Here is a 14,807-nt window from a genome sequence, read left to right as displayed (position 1 = left end):
GAATAAGCCTTACACTCATGCATACTTTTTATCAGTGGCATTGTACTCACTCAAAGTTTTTAGCTTTTTCAGTGACCCACATAATGCCAAATTCTCTGTAATTAATCACATATCTGGTTCTGGTCTTTACAGTGGCTTTTGTGCATGTGTGTGTTAATGCATCCACACGAGTGTGTGCGAGCATTTGCTCTTTTTACCTTTCAGAGTGTCTCATACCCCAGACAGCTTAATTCTACTCTTTCATTCAACTTCTCCATTCTCCTCCTCTCCTCTTCATCTGTCCACCATCACGCCATCCATTTCCATTTGCAGGAAGACTGAAGTTTCATGCAGGTTTGTGATAGGCTTTTGAGAAGGCTGTTATTCCCCAATGGAAAGAGTCGTTGGCCATGCTGTATTTACAGTTTGAGGTGCTTTTTGTTTAGAGCGACATTGGTAATATTAACCAGGTATAAGACATGCCGAGGACCTGTCTATGTTTCTCTGCATCAAATGGAAGGAAATATAATGGATTGACCTCTAGTGACCTCCCCACATGCCAGTACCCGCATGCCACCTATTCCCTGCCTGCCCATCAGGCTTTCTCCCTCTACTGTCCATGAATGCCATATTATCTGACCCTTCATCCTAATATGCTGGGCATTCATATGCCTTTCAACAGACCGTGGGCCAGTTTTTCCATTTTAGTGCATAAAAAGGCAAGATGTGCTGATCCTGAATCCCAAATGTGTTTGTGAGATCTCACCAACCTTTCACAAAAATACTTATTTCTTATTTTTTAACGAAGTTACACTTTGTTTTGAAGTGCAAGTGTTATTGTCTCAAGCATATGAAAAGCTGATTAATGCATTTAGCATTTAAAGAATACAGTGGGTGTTTAAACTCCAAACAATGAACAATTGCTTTCAATCTCGATTTTAAATGTGAAAAATAAATATAAATTAAAGGGATAAATCACCTAAAAATTAAACTTCTGTCATCATACAGCATACTCACCCTCATGTCATAACAACTGTCTGTTTCTCAAACAAAGCTATTTTTTGGTTTCAGAAGAAAATAGCCACATGGACTTATGGACCACTTTCATGGAGCTTTTGCATCCTTTTGTCATTAACATTATTTATTGATTCCAAACTTTAATAAAAACAACACATGAAAACACAAAATCAACTTTTATTAATATATGCAATCAATATATATATATATATATATATATATATATATATATATATATATATATATATATATATATATATATATATATATATTTTTTTTTTTTATTTATTTTTTTTTTTTATATTGTCAACACTAAATGCATGTGCGAGATAAACGTGTCTTTACTTCTCCGGGCAGCATGGTAGAAAGACTTTGCAATGGCAAGATAGGGGCAAAGACCTCCTGTTCAATAAAGAGCTAGGGAGGACCTTTCTCAGGTGGAAGCAACCAATGAGCCAAATGTCTGAGACCAAAAGCATAATAGTAAAACAAAATCTTGGGGATACCTAACCCACCTTTGTCAATTGATGTCCAGATTTAGCTATAATATCAAAATGTTTAAAATAAAAGAGGGGAACTTCAGTGGGGAGAGACTGTAGTAGGTAGTTGAATTTTGGAATAAAACTCATTTTAATAACATTAACCTTCCCAATCATAGATAAATGTAATGAAGCCCACCTGCTCACATCACTCAAACATTTTTATTAGGGGTCAAAAGTAACTAAATCACACAAATTTGCTGGGAATAAAATGCCCAAATCTGAAATGAATCCATTTGTTTGTATCGCCGCTACTGGGTGTCTATAAAGTAACTCAATCCATCCAATAAAAGTATACCTGTACTTTTCCAAAATCTTAAAAAGATAATACCATTCTACCAAATCAAACGCCTTTTCGGTGTCAAGTGAGATGGCAGTGACCGGAGTCTGATCATTTGCCACTGACCATATGATTTTTTTATGAATGAGGCATACTGTATGATCCAGTCCCTAAGAACTGCCTGAAGTGCCTCCCAAGCCACACCCACAGATCTACGGAGGACCAGTTGGTCTCCATATAAACATTGATTTCATGTGGCAATACCTCTAAACTCACCAAGGCACGATACTTCCAATTGAGCAATCAACAACAGATGAAATGAGGGGCTTAGATATACTATTCTTGAATAAATCTTATGGACTGATGAAAAAATGTAGAGTCCCTACCAGATGGGTTCAAAAGTCTACAAATATCTGTAAGACCAAGATTTTTTCACATCCTGTGAAGCATCACTTTGCTCAAGGGGGCTAACACACTTTTGCTTCACTATGATCAAGGACTGAATCCATCAATAGATTAAAGTCTCCTCACAATATTATATCATGAGGGGTGCCAGCGGCTAGCAACATCCCTTCAAGATCTATAAAAAAACCCTGATCTTCAGCGTTAGGTACATAAATATTAGCCAAAATCAACCTTTGCCCCTGAATTTCTGCTTAAACAACAATGACGCTTCCTAATTTATCTTTATTCTGTTTGAGATATTTGAATTGTAGATGTTTACTTATCAATGTAATGACTCCCCTGATCTTACTTGAGCCAACACTAAAGAAAACATGACCACCCTATATCTTCAAAATATTTTCAGCTTCCTGCAGGGAAAGATGTGTTTCTTGAAGTAACACTATATCATATTTTTCTCTAAACTCAAACAGTCCATGTACGCCTACGAGAGCCCCCGCGACAACTTTGCTGTCGGATTGCTCAAGTTCAGTGCTTCTATACAAATTTTGTGATACAGAATTACATAACAGAAAATAATCTATAAAACAAACTCCAGCTAAAAAGTGAAAAAAAAAAACATGTAGATTCATCCACAAAACTGTCCCGAAGGTGTGTTCATCCACCAAACAAGCCGCTGGAGGAACCAGCACAAAAATAAATAAATAAATAAATAAAAAAAGGGCTGTTCAGTTCTTCGGCAATCAAACTCACTCCAATGTCCTGCAAGAAATATTCCACAAAACCAACTCCAGCCGACAGGAGGCTTGAGCACCAAAAACGTGCAGATTCATCAACAAACTATTCTGAAGAAATGATACTACACAAAACAATCTCCAGCCCCTAGGCTGAACCAGCACTAAAATAAGTGGAAAAGGCACCCAGTTTCCTCGCACAGTCAAGTGTATGTTAAGTGAGTCAGGTCCAGTAGGCAGCAACATGAAAATCACCAAATGGCTTACTCACTTCAGTGTCTTTATGAAGGACAATGCTTGCTGTGGGCATGTAAATTATCTATGGCTTTCCTTAGCATCTATTCTTAATTTGGCTCTAAAAAAATCAAGCGCGAACTTCTGTTGATGTAAGAGATTCTTGCATTCCTTGAATCAGTCACGTTTCTCTCTTGTCGAATTTGCAAAGTCTGGGAACAAGAAAATGCTGTGGTTCTTCCAAGAAAGCCTTCCTTTAGTCCTCGCCTCACGTAATGCAAGATCTTTATGGGATGATCTTAGAAATTTGGCCAGAATTGATCTGGGCCTGTCTCCCTCAGTGGATCACCGAGCCAGAACCCTGTGAGCACGCTCAATTTCCAGCTTATGACCTGTTATGTCGGGCATACTCGGAAAGAGCTTGTCTAGGAATTTTACCATATCTCTGCCTTCCTCATGCTCAGGAATTCCAACAATTCGGACCTTGTTTCATCGATTACAATTCTCCAAATCCTCCAGAATTTCTCAAATGCGTTCCAAGTCTATCTTGGTCACTAGCGGGTTAGCAGCTAACTCCCTCTCCAATGACACCAGATAATCGATCCGTTTCTTGACGCCCCCCATTCTTGTAATCATCTCAGAGAATTGAAGTCTCTGAAGTGATTGGAAGTGATTGTTTGACATATTACAGCATGATCCTCCAAGTCTGCAACAACCTTCATTTGCATTGCCGACACATTCATCAATTCACACCGGATTTCTATCAGTTCACCGTCCGAAATGAATTTGGGGCTTTCGCCCTGCCGATGCGAGAGCTCAGCTTGAGCACGTAAGTGTCTTTTAATGTCTGCAGAGCCCGAGGATTTTGAAAATTTTGACACATTGTCTTCCTCTAACATTTAAGAAACAGGGTGTATCAAATCTCCCAGGTTTATGACAAAAATGTGTATTAAAACTAGTAAAGTGAGCAGAGCTCGCCGTTCACACATCCGCTCCTCTTATGGCATCACATGATTCTCACTTTGCATCCTTTTTGAAGCTTAATAGTATTGGCTTCAAAATTCCTCCTTTTCTGTTCCATTTAAGAAGTCAGACATGTTTGGAAAGACATTAGGCAAAATTTTTATTTTGGGTGAACTATCGCTAAGGATCATGGTGGATCTACTGATAAGAAGAATATCCACTTTAATTGTAATATGTTAAACCTACTAAGTAACCCGCAAAACCATTGTACACCGTAAAAACAAGTGTAACACCTGCATCCTGCCACAGCCGAATAACCCTCACGACCCCTCACGAATCCCTCCCTCTGCCTTGTGTGTCTCCTCTGTCAGCTCATATCTAAAAAGCAGGGTTTCTTCCGGATTCATGCTGGCAGTAAACAGAGGTATCCATGTGTGATGTACCAGTGCCACACCAAGCACGATCCGTCGCACCCCTAATGCTTGAAACTCTCTGAGCTTTACTGATCCAACGAGACAGACACTTATGCAGTAGTGTCTTCTGTGATTATGCATTTATGTGTTTCTTGTTATGGCAGTAGTATAAAATTTGCAGACAGTTACATATACATATTACCAGATCACATTCTAAACAGTTTAAAGTCTCAATATATGGTATTAGTACATTATATCTTTTGAATTTAATTATTTATATGGATCATGCAAAGTTAATTATTACCAGAGCTAATGTTTAGCCGTGTCCTTCTTTTTGTGTGCAACATGTGATTTGTCCTACATTAAAAAAGTTAAATATCACTTAAAATGATTACACACACACACACACACACACACACACACACACACACACACACACACACACACACACACACACACACACACATATGTTGGTCTACCTATCATTATGAGGACTTTCCATAGACATAATGACTTTTATACTGTACAAACTATAGATTCTATCCTCTAAACCTAACACAACCCCTAAACCTAACCCTCACAGAAAACATTCTGCATTTTTACATTTTCAATAAAACATTGTTTAGTATGATTTTTAAGCGATTTGAATTATGGTGACACTAGAAATGTCCTCATAAATCACATTTATAGCATAATACCCTTGTAATTACTAATTTGTAACTTACAAAATTGTCCTCGTAAATCACAAAAACACGCACACACACACACACACATTTGGACTCACCATGGCAGAAATAAAATTAAATTTGTCTCAATGTTTAGACAAATTGTAGTGTTGAGAGTATTCGTCAAGCTCAATCAATTTTTTTTATTTTTTTAAAAAAATTTTAAGAAGAATGTTCAATTAATTAGTTTGACCACAAGAAATGAGTTTATCAATAACTACAAATCATCATTTGGTCTCAAATTATGCAGCCCCTACTGACTGATTCTTATTTATTTTATTATATAAAATAGCAAGCCTGATATAAAATTGGCTTTGTATCAAATAAAGGAGCTCATGCAATATTTCCACCTGATGTTGACATTTTATGAAGGTTTTATTATGGTTCACTTGTCATTTGCTGAAAAAAAAAAGCAGCAATTTTTAAGAGTTTAGGCTCTAATGTGTACCCTATTCATATACTATAAAAGAATCAACATAGTTGATATTATACAGTAAATAAACACACTAATTTCATTGTCATCTAGTAATTCTCAGACTGGATATAGTGCATTCTCCATAAAGCTGTAAAAGACATAGGCTGCACTGGCTCAATAAACTCAGTATTTTCTGCCCTTTAATATGCGAGAGCCTGATCTGAGAAGAAGAGTAGTATTTTGCTCTGCTGAATGCACACTGTTGAGCTCTGCATGTGTGCACAGATCAAAGAAAAGCCATGTGTTACTGAGCTCTGAATCTATTTCCTTCATGGTTTCTTTTGATATGCATGTCAGTTTTATTTAACGGTTATACTTGGGAGGTTAAATCACTAGAGTCTTATGGCATGTTGTAGCATTTGGATGCAGGAATATCAAGAATTTGGACAGAGCTGTTACATTTTGTAGGTGAGGTATGAATGAGTTTAAGTGTTTGTCTGAAATTTAGGCACAAACATATCACTTGCATGCTTAGATTGAGACATCATTCCTATTAATAAAGAAATGTGTCTTAAGCAAACATTAACATGCTGTATGCAACAGGTCTGCTCTTTGATTGAGAGTACAATATGCATGAGGCTTGTTAACTTACTCGCATGAGAAAGAAACATTGTTTAATGTAATATACTCTGTCAAATGTAATCAATTTAGACTGTCGAAAATCATAGTTTCAGGTACATTATAATTATATTAATTTAATTTAATCAAATTACTGTAATTTCATAATTTTACCAAGCATATGATAGTTTTATTAAACAAAAAAGCTAGCTTTCAGCTAACAATACACACTTCAGCTTGTTTCTTACTATTTGTATGTATTTTTTTTATTGGTCAATTGCACTGTATTTGCATCTTGCATGCTTTTGCTTGATTCCTTGGATTCAAAGAGTGCTCTTGCATTTCTCCAGTTGCCGTCTTTGATGGCATGCCCTTCACTCTCATTCCTCAGAATCTCTCAGTCTTTTCAATTTAAGGAATTAAGTTTGAGGACTGGTAATTTTCTACCTTAACTATTTAAATGTGAATCCAAATAGCCGTACGTACACAACAAAACCTCAAACATGCAAATCTTTTTCGTTCATGAAGCCACCATTAAGAACCACAGGATGAGGGTGTAACTCATCCAAAAACTCACATTCAGGTCCTTTTATCTAAAGCCAATGCACTGGGGGGAATCTTAATCAGTATTTCATAGTAAATCATCTTAAAATATCAAAAGCTAAATTGTGTGTGACAATTAGATTAGTTTTCAATAAAACTGGCCAATTTCTTTTTCAGAATCATAATCAAATTTATTGCAAATTTGTTGCACTCACAAGGAATTTGCCTTGCCAGATTGTTTTAAAACAATCACAGCATACTGAATAAATACAATATATACATCAAGTTTTTGTGGAAGTGCAATTTAAATTAAATAAGAGAATACATAGCAGTAATAACAGAATAAATAGGAATGAAAGTTGAAAATATGTCCAGTGCATATTAAAAAATATGCCAGACAGAAGTCTGTTATCTTTTTGTATTATTTTATTTTTCAATGTTAAACTAATGGGGTCTATTAATGAGGAAAAGTTGCTTTGTAGGTACAAATATCACTGAACTGTTACATTTTTGCTTAAAAACAAATAAAACAAATAAACTTGACACATAAACTTGATTGTCTCTAAACAATGGTCTTTCCTGTAGAAGGATGGATTTATGTGATGCTCACACTAAGGTCCAATATGTCATTTTAATAAACCATTTCTTTGTTCTGTGGTGTTAGTGTTACCTTGTAAATTATACTAACCACTTGCTGATAGATCAGTGTTTGTTTCCTTTTGTCTGTTTGTCTCTGCTGATTTGTTTTCTTACATAAGCAAATATTTACTCTTAGGTTTTTTTTATTTCATTTTTTTTTTTTTACATTGACATATAGAATAAGTCAGCTTTACATAAGACACACAGAAAAACAAAGATGGTGATTATGAGAAGATGAACAAGTGATTCATTTCATTGTTTATCATCAAATCAGATCATTCCTCTAATTCTCTCGCCAGTGGTAAAATGGGATTCCGTGACCGCATTAGGATGAACAATTCCCGTTCTTCTCAGGCTATCCGGAGCAAGGCTTCTCTTCTGCCCCTAGGGAATGTGCGTGGCTCACCCAGCACAGAGAATGTTTCAGAAGCCACCAGCCCTGGAAAGGTCCAGAAAAGCTGGAGCTTCAACGATCGTACTCGATTTCGTACCTCTCTCCGTCTAAAACCACGACCTGCTCCAGATGGTACCCATCTCTGTCCAAATGTTTACCTTTATACAGACACACCACACTTGCATACAGTACATTATGCTTATCTAATTATGGTTTGATCTCTTGTAGCTGATGGAGTGGGAGAAGAGAGCACAGAGGACAAATCTTACTGTGATGTTGCCATGGAAGATGTGATACCAGCAGTAAAGACACTAATTCGAGCCGTTAGGTGAGTGAAGGGCTGGGTAGGTAAATCACTAGAGTTCTACAGAGTCTTAAACTCCATGGCTCACTTAAGGTAACTACTCTCAGCTAATGTGACCATGCATGCTGTTCAGTTTGAAAGAATAGTCTTCTGCAAAAGGGAGCTCAGCATAGAATCTGCTCTGTCAGCCATGACCTTTTCACAGTGCAATTACATAAGATGACCATTATGGAGACAAAGCTGGGTGAGACTCTTACAGGGCATGGCAACCTTCAGTTGCGGGTCCTGCCTCTTGCTTAATCAAGCAGAAAGTAATACTAGATGTTCTAAAAAGAGGCAGGTGCCCTCTCTCAGATTGGTCAGTGTGGTAAGATCTCCAAGTAAATGTACAGTATGTGCAGATAGGAATGCAATGCAACCCCCTCATAAAGTTACAAAAGATTTTATAGTGCAAGCAGAAGCCTCTGTCATCCAGTTGCTTTGACTGAACAAACACAGAAGCAGTAAATCTGTCATCATACTTTGATGCAAGTCAAAGTATTCAAGCCTTGTATCCTGACCAGGGTATCGAGGTTGATTAGGTCACATTGTCCAAACAGAGTCCTTTGATAAGATTGATGTTCTTTGGAACAGGAACATTTTAGCTTCACCACAATGCTAAGGTTTCACTTTTATGGGAGGCCAACAGTTTATAAGTGTTCTGCTGTAAGAATCTGTAGGGCATGCTTTTCAAGCTCAGAATCAGGTATGTTCTAAAAACAAAAAATAAAAAAAAAAACCCCTGAATGATACAATGACCTTCTGCACAGGTTGGATCCTAGGACTATAATAATAGCAGCAATAATAAGACAACAATAAGATCTTGTTTAAAAACAAGGAAAATGGACAACAGTGAAATAGTATTTTATCATAAAAAATAATATTTACATTATTTAAAATAGAAAATGCATCTATATTCATTTGTTTTGTTTACAAATATTTTAAAAACAAATTATATTGTCAGCATAACAATTTTGTAAAAATATAATTATATTTTTACACAATGATATTGTAGTTAATCATCCATCCATCCATCCATCGTCAACCGCTTATCCTGTGTACAGGGTCGCGGGGGGCTGGAGTAGTTAATCATAATAAATAATATTTTTGTTATCAAATAGTAAATGCTCCTATTTAGCTTTTTTTGTATACAAATATTTGAATAAGTTACTTGACATTGTCAGCAGTTAAAATATTATTATTATTTTCTTTTCTCCCCAATTTGGAATGCCCAATTCCCAATGTGCTCTAAGTCCTCGTGGTGGCCTAGTGACTCCCCTCAATTTGGGTGACGGAGTACGAATCTCAGTTGCCTCTGCATCTGAGCAATCAGCGCATCTTATCATGCTGCTTGTTGAGCGGATTACTGCGGAGACATAGTGCGTGTGGAGACTTCACACTATTCTCCACGGCATCCACGCACAACTCACCACTTTCCCCACAGAGAGCGAGAACCACATTATAGCGAACTTGTGACTCCAGGTGTGGTAGTCAGTGTCTTTACTTGGTGAACTACCCAGGCCCCCTAAAATATAATTTTTAAAGTATTGCTCTGAATTAGTTTGATACATTTCTAAGAAGACTTAAATTATATTATATTTTTAGAAATCATACTCTCAGCATAAACATTTTATAGAAATATAATTTTTATCATAAAAGACTTTTGCTCCCCGTAGATTAAAATGTCAACTTTACATATGTTTATGAATGTATTCTTGTACAGTTTTCTAATGATATTTGTTCATGCAGCTATTTTTAGGGGCTCCATCATTAGGGGTGGCTGAGGACAGGGGTATTCTAAAGGTGCCCATATAATGATACACCCGTACATTGCATTGCCATCAAGAGAGAGAGTCAGCATTTTAAGGAAACCCTTGGAGGATGAAAATAAATGGGATATCTTTTTCCCCCTCTCTCCTTCTCTTTTTCCTTACCCTCTCTTTTATCCACACCTGAGACCCGCCCTGGTAAAATATGCAACTACCTGCAAATTTAAAAGAAGAAAATTATACAGACAGCAAAAAGCCTAAACTCTGGAGTCAAGATACTTGTTTGTTCAGTGGGGGGTGGTTGATGTGAGCTGTGGACCAGCTGTGGACTTCTTCGTCTTCTCAGATCTCCTCTGAAACAGCACCATCACCCAGGCAGAGAAGCACACACAAGTTCCTGCAAAACAATGACTCTTTTGTCCAAGCTCAGTTTCCCCTTATACTGGTTGCTAATGGATCGAGAGCTGATTCTAGTTTTCTGAGAGATTAAATCAGTGTTGCCATGTGCAATTATTATAAGTGACTTTGGACTTGTTTTTTCATGAAGTTACTAATAAATATGAGCATATATTTCAGGGTTTTGGGCTCCCACAGCACAAGTATGTCCAAGCTCCAATCTACTGTACATAACATTATTATAAATCAGTGCTAGTCTGTTTCCCCTCTCCTCCTATGTTTGTGCTTTTATGAAACACTCCCCTACCCCTAAAATGTGTAAATGTGCTATTTTTTCTTTTCCCCAAGATTTTAATTGATTTAGATGGCCAGTTCTTCATGAAACCTGGAGAAAGCAGGTTGCTTATTTTGGTGTGCCAAGTCGCTTATTAAAGACAGGATATCCTCTTCAGTAATATTCTGCTCTTACTCACTGTTGTTATCTATCACAGCCAAGTATGACAGTTTTAGTGGAACTATGGCTGATGTCCAGATTTCTGTTGAGCCAGCAGGGCCAGATAATGCAATTTGATAATGATAAGCGGGATCAATGAAGGTTTGTAGAGGGCTAACATGCCTCTGTCTCATCTCCCCTGGCTGTGACAAACTCTTTAACACCTGGCAAAAGCACTTTATGTGAAAAATGAAGCAGTGTGGCCCTTGGCAGTCAAGGGCATCTCTTGCCCTGCTCGACTGCAAACAGTAATATACAGTAAATAACTTTTTCAGCTGCTTTCTTGTTTATGCCTACAAAAGATCTCAGAGCTACAAGGAATATTCTGAGTCAGGGTTGATAAAATCATTTTTCAATGGACAAAACAAAATGCTGTTAATTTTACAGTAAACAAAGAAAACGAAAAAAGGCAGGCAGCTGTGGTTGCCAAAACAAATAACCATAAAAATTAGGTGAGGTGACAATGTTTCAGTTTACACAAATGACAAAAACATTGAAGGTATAGTTCATCCTAAATGGAAAATTCTCCCATCATACAGGTGAAACTCGAAAAATTATAATATCGTGCAAAAGTTCATTAATTTCAGTAATTCAACTTAAAAGGTGAAACTAATATATTATATAGACTCATTACAAGCAAAGGAAGATATTTCAAGCCTTTATTTGATATAATTTTTATGATTATGGCTTACAGCTTATGAAAACCCCAAATTCAGAATCTCAGAAAATTAGAATATTGTGAAAAGGTTCAGTATTGTAGGCTCAAAGTGTCACACTCTAATCAGCTAATTAATCCAAAACACCTGCAAAGGGTTCCTGAGCCTTTAAATGGTCTCTCAGTCTGGTTCAGTTGAATTCACAATCATGGGGAAGACTGCTGACCTGACAGTTGTGCATAAAACGTTTGGTTAAGTATGTAACCTCCGTTCCCTGAGGGAGGGAACGACACGTTGTGTCGGAGAAGCGACACTAGGGGTCTATCTTGAGCGCCGATATCCACCTCTGATCTATGAAAAAAGGCCAATGAGAGTTGGCAGCCAGTATTTGCATGTCCCGTCCCCGGACATACGGGTATTTAAGCGGCGCAAATACGGGAGTTCATTCAGGATTTTTCTGAGGAGCCGGAAATGGTCCGGCCACAACAGTGGCTCAGTTCAGCGACATGGCGGAGGAAAGACACAACGTGTCGTTACCTCCCTCGGGGAACGGAGGTTACATACGTAACCAAACGTTCCCTTCTGTCGCTCTCTCCACGCTGTGTCGGAGAAGCGACACTAGGGGACCCATTCCAATCTTGCCATGTGCTGAACCGTGTACGTGAACTGCCGATACAGAGGCGGGCAGGGATTCATCCAGTGCCACGCATCGCCTGTACCCGGCTGCATCGCACTCTTCCCCAATGCCCCATACTGAACATCGGGATCCTTCTAGTTACCCTGAGAGGGGAACAAGGCAATGTTTGCCAACATGGGAATGGGCCAGCCTGGCTGGGCCTCTTTTCTCTCTATGTTTCTCGCATAGAGCAATCACGGCCGGGGCCCTTACACACATATAGGGAAGGGGGTCTTACCCAGACCCTGCGGAGACCACATCTGCCCTTTTTCTTGGGGAGGAAAAGTGGTAGACACGTCACACGGCCGTCTTAGGGCTCGTGTGGAAAGTATGGTGCGGTGGTAGATCCAGCCTCGAAAGGGGGGAGTTGCTACAGCACGGCGACTGGGGCAGCTGTAACTGCCTAAGGGAGACACGGTGGTCCGCTTGTAAGGGGACAGAACCGTGGAAATACACACAGGGGGAGTCCGAGCAGGAGGCCTTACCTGTGGAGCACCTATACCAGTACAGGGTAGCCATCAGGGTACCCGCAGTGGCTTGGGTCGGCGAGTTCCTCCGCTGAACCGCGGACCCGGAGGGCTGGGGAGGAATCGACCAGGGTCCCGACTCGGAGTGGGGCGCCCTGGGAAATAAGGCGCACTACTTAACCTTGACGCCAGGAAAGGGCGCTGGCGCAAGCTGATCCACCCGGCCGGTCGGTTCACGTGTTACCGAAGTTCTCACGGGCTCGGACCTGACAAAACACGAGACGCAACCGACTCAACGCGGAGGCTGTAAAACCTCGCGAAGGTGTTGGGTGTTGCCCAACCCGCGGCTCTACAGATGTCTGCTAGGGAGGTGCCCTTGGCCAGTGCCCACGAGGATGCAACACCCCTTGTTGAGTGAGCTCGGACCCGCAAGGGTAGGGGCACGGCCTGGGTGTGATAAGCCAGTGTGATGGCGTCGACAACCCAGTGGGCGAGCCTCTGTTTGGAGACGGCATTCCCTTTCTGCCGTCCCCCAAAGCAGACAAAGAGCTGCTCAGAGCGTCTGGTGCTCTGTGTGCGGTCCAGGTAAATGTGCAGGGCGCGACTGGACATAGCAATGAAAGGGCTGGGTCTGCCTCCTCCCGGGCAGCGCTTGCAGGTTCACTACCTGATCTCGGAATGGTGTGGTAGGAACCTTGGGCACATAGCCCGGTCAGCGGTCTTAGGATCACAGACGTATCTGCCGGACCGAACTCCAGGCAAGTGTCGCTGACAGAGAACACTTGCAGGTCCCCGACCCTCTTGATAGAGGCGAAGCGATCAGCAGGGCCGTCTTAAGAGAGAGGGCCCTGAGTCCAATTGATTCAAGCTGCTCGAAGGGGGTCTCTGGAGTCCTGCCAAGACTACCGAGAGATCCCAGGAGGGAACTAGGCCTGGCCGGGAGGGATTCAACCTCCGGCGCCTCTCAGGAACCTGAGGATCAGGTCGTGCTTACCCAAAGACTTGCCGTCTACAGGATCGTGGTGGGCGGCAATGGCGGCAACATACACCTTGAGGGTGGACGGGGACAGCCTCCTGTCCAGCCTCTCCTGTAGGAACAGGAGCACTGACCTAATCGCGCATCTCTGCGGGCCTTCAGTTCGGGAAGAACACCAACCTGCGAACAAGCGCCACTTTAGGGCGTAAAGTTGCCTGGTAGAGGGGGCTCTGGCTTGGTTAATTGTATTCACAACAGTCGCCGGTAAGCCGGCTAGCTCTTCCGCATCCCGTCCAGGGACCAGACGTGGAGGTTCCAGAGGTCTGGGCGCGGGTGCCAGAGGGTGCCCTGTCCCTGAGAGCGGAGGTCCTTTCTCAGGGGAATTCACCAGGGAGGAGCTGTCACGAGAAGTCTGAGTTCCGAGAACCAAGTCCGAGTGGGCCAGTAGGGGGCCACTAACGTGACACGCTCCTCGTCCTCCCTGACCTTGCACAGCACCGGTGCAAGAAGGCTCACTGGGGGAAATGCGTACTTGCGCAGCCCCGAGGGCCAGCTGTGTGCCAGCGCGTCTGTCCCAAGGGGAGCCTCTTTTAGGGCGTACCAGAGCGGGCAGTGGGAGGTTTCCTGGGAGGCAAACAGGTCTACCTGGGCCTTGCCAAACCATTCCCAAATCAGCTGGATCGACTGGGGGTGAAGCCTCCACTCCCCGCCGGGCAGGCGTTGTCGTGATAGCGCGTCCGCTACGACATTGAGCTTGCTGGGGATGTGAGTGGCACGCAGCGATCTGAGTCTGGCTCCATAGGAGGAGACGGCGGGCGAGTTGTGACATGTGGCGGGAGCGTACGAACTAACGGGAGGAACTTCCTGAGGGCGAGAAGGATGGTCAGCAACTCCAGGCAGTTGATGTGCCAACGCAGCGGGGCCCCTTTCCAATGGCCCGCTGCTGCGTGCCCGCTACACACGGCACCCCACCCGGACCGGGAGGTGTCGGTTGTGACCAGAACGCGTCGGGACACCTGCTGCAGGGGCACTCCTGCCCGTAAAAAGCAGAGGTCTGTCCAGGGTCGGAGTGTTTTGAGGCAGGCGGGGGTGATCCTTACCCGATGCGTGCTGTGGTGCCATGCTTGTCTCGGGAC

At 41.4% G+C, this 14,807-nt stretch overlaps 1 protein-coding gene across 1 annotated transcript in view; it reads left to right on the top strand.

Annotated features, from left to right (window-relative positions):
• Positions 1-14,807, top strand: part of LOC127650051 (potassium voltage-gated channel subfamily KQT member 4-like) — a 93,232-nt gene that overhangs the window by 67,312 nt on the left and 11,113 nt on the right. The window contains 2 exon segments of the mRNA XM_052135183.1: positions 7,776-8,027; positions 8,124-8,223. Of these exon segments, the coding sequence (XP_051991143.1) occupies positions 7,776-8,027; positions 8,124-8,223 (352 nt within the window).

This window comes from Xyrauchen texanus, chromosome 10, assembly GCF_025860055.1.
Source record: "Xyrauchen texanus isolate HMW12.3.18 chromosome 10, RBS_HiC_50CHRs, whole genome shotgun sequence".
NCBI lineage: Eukaryota > Metazoa > Chordata > Actinopteri > Cypriniformes > Catostomidae > Xyrauchen > Xyrauchen texanus.
This window is presented reverse-complemented; position numbering and strand designations above follow the sequence as displayed.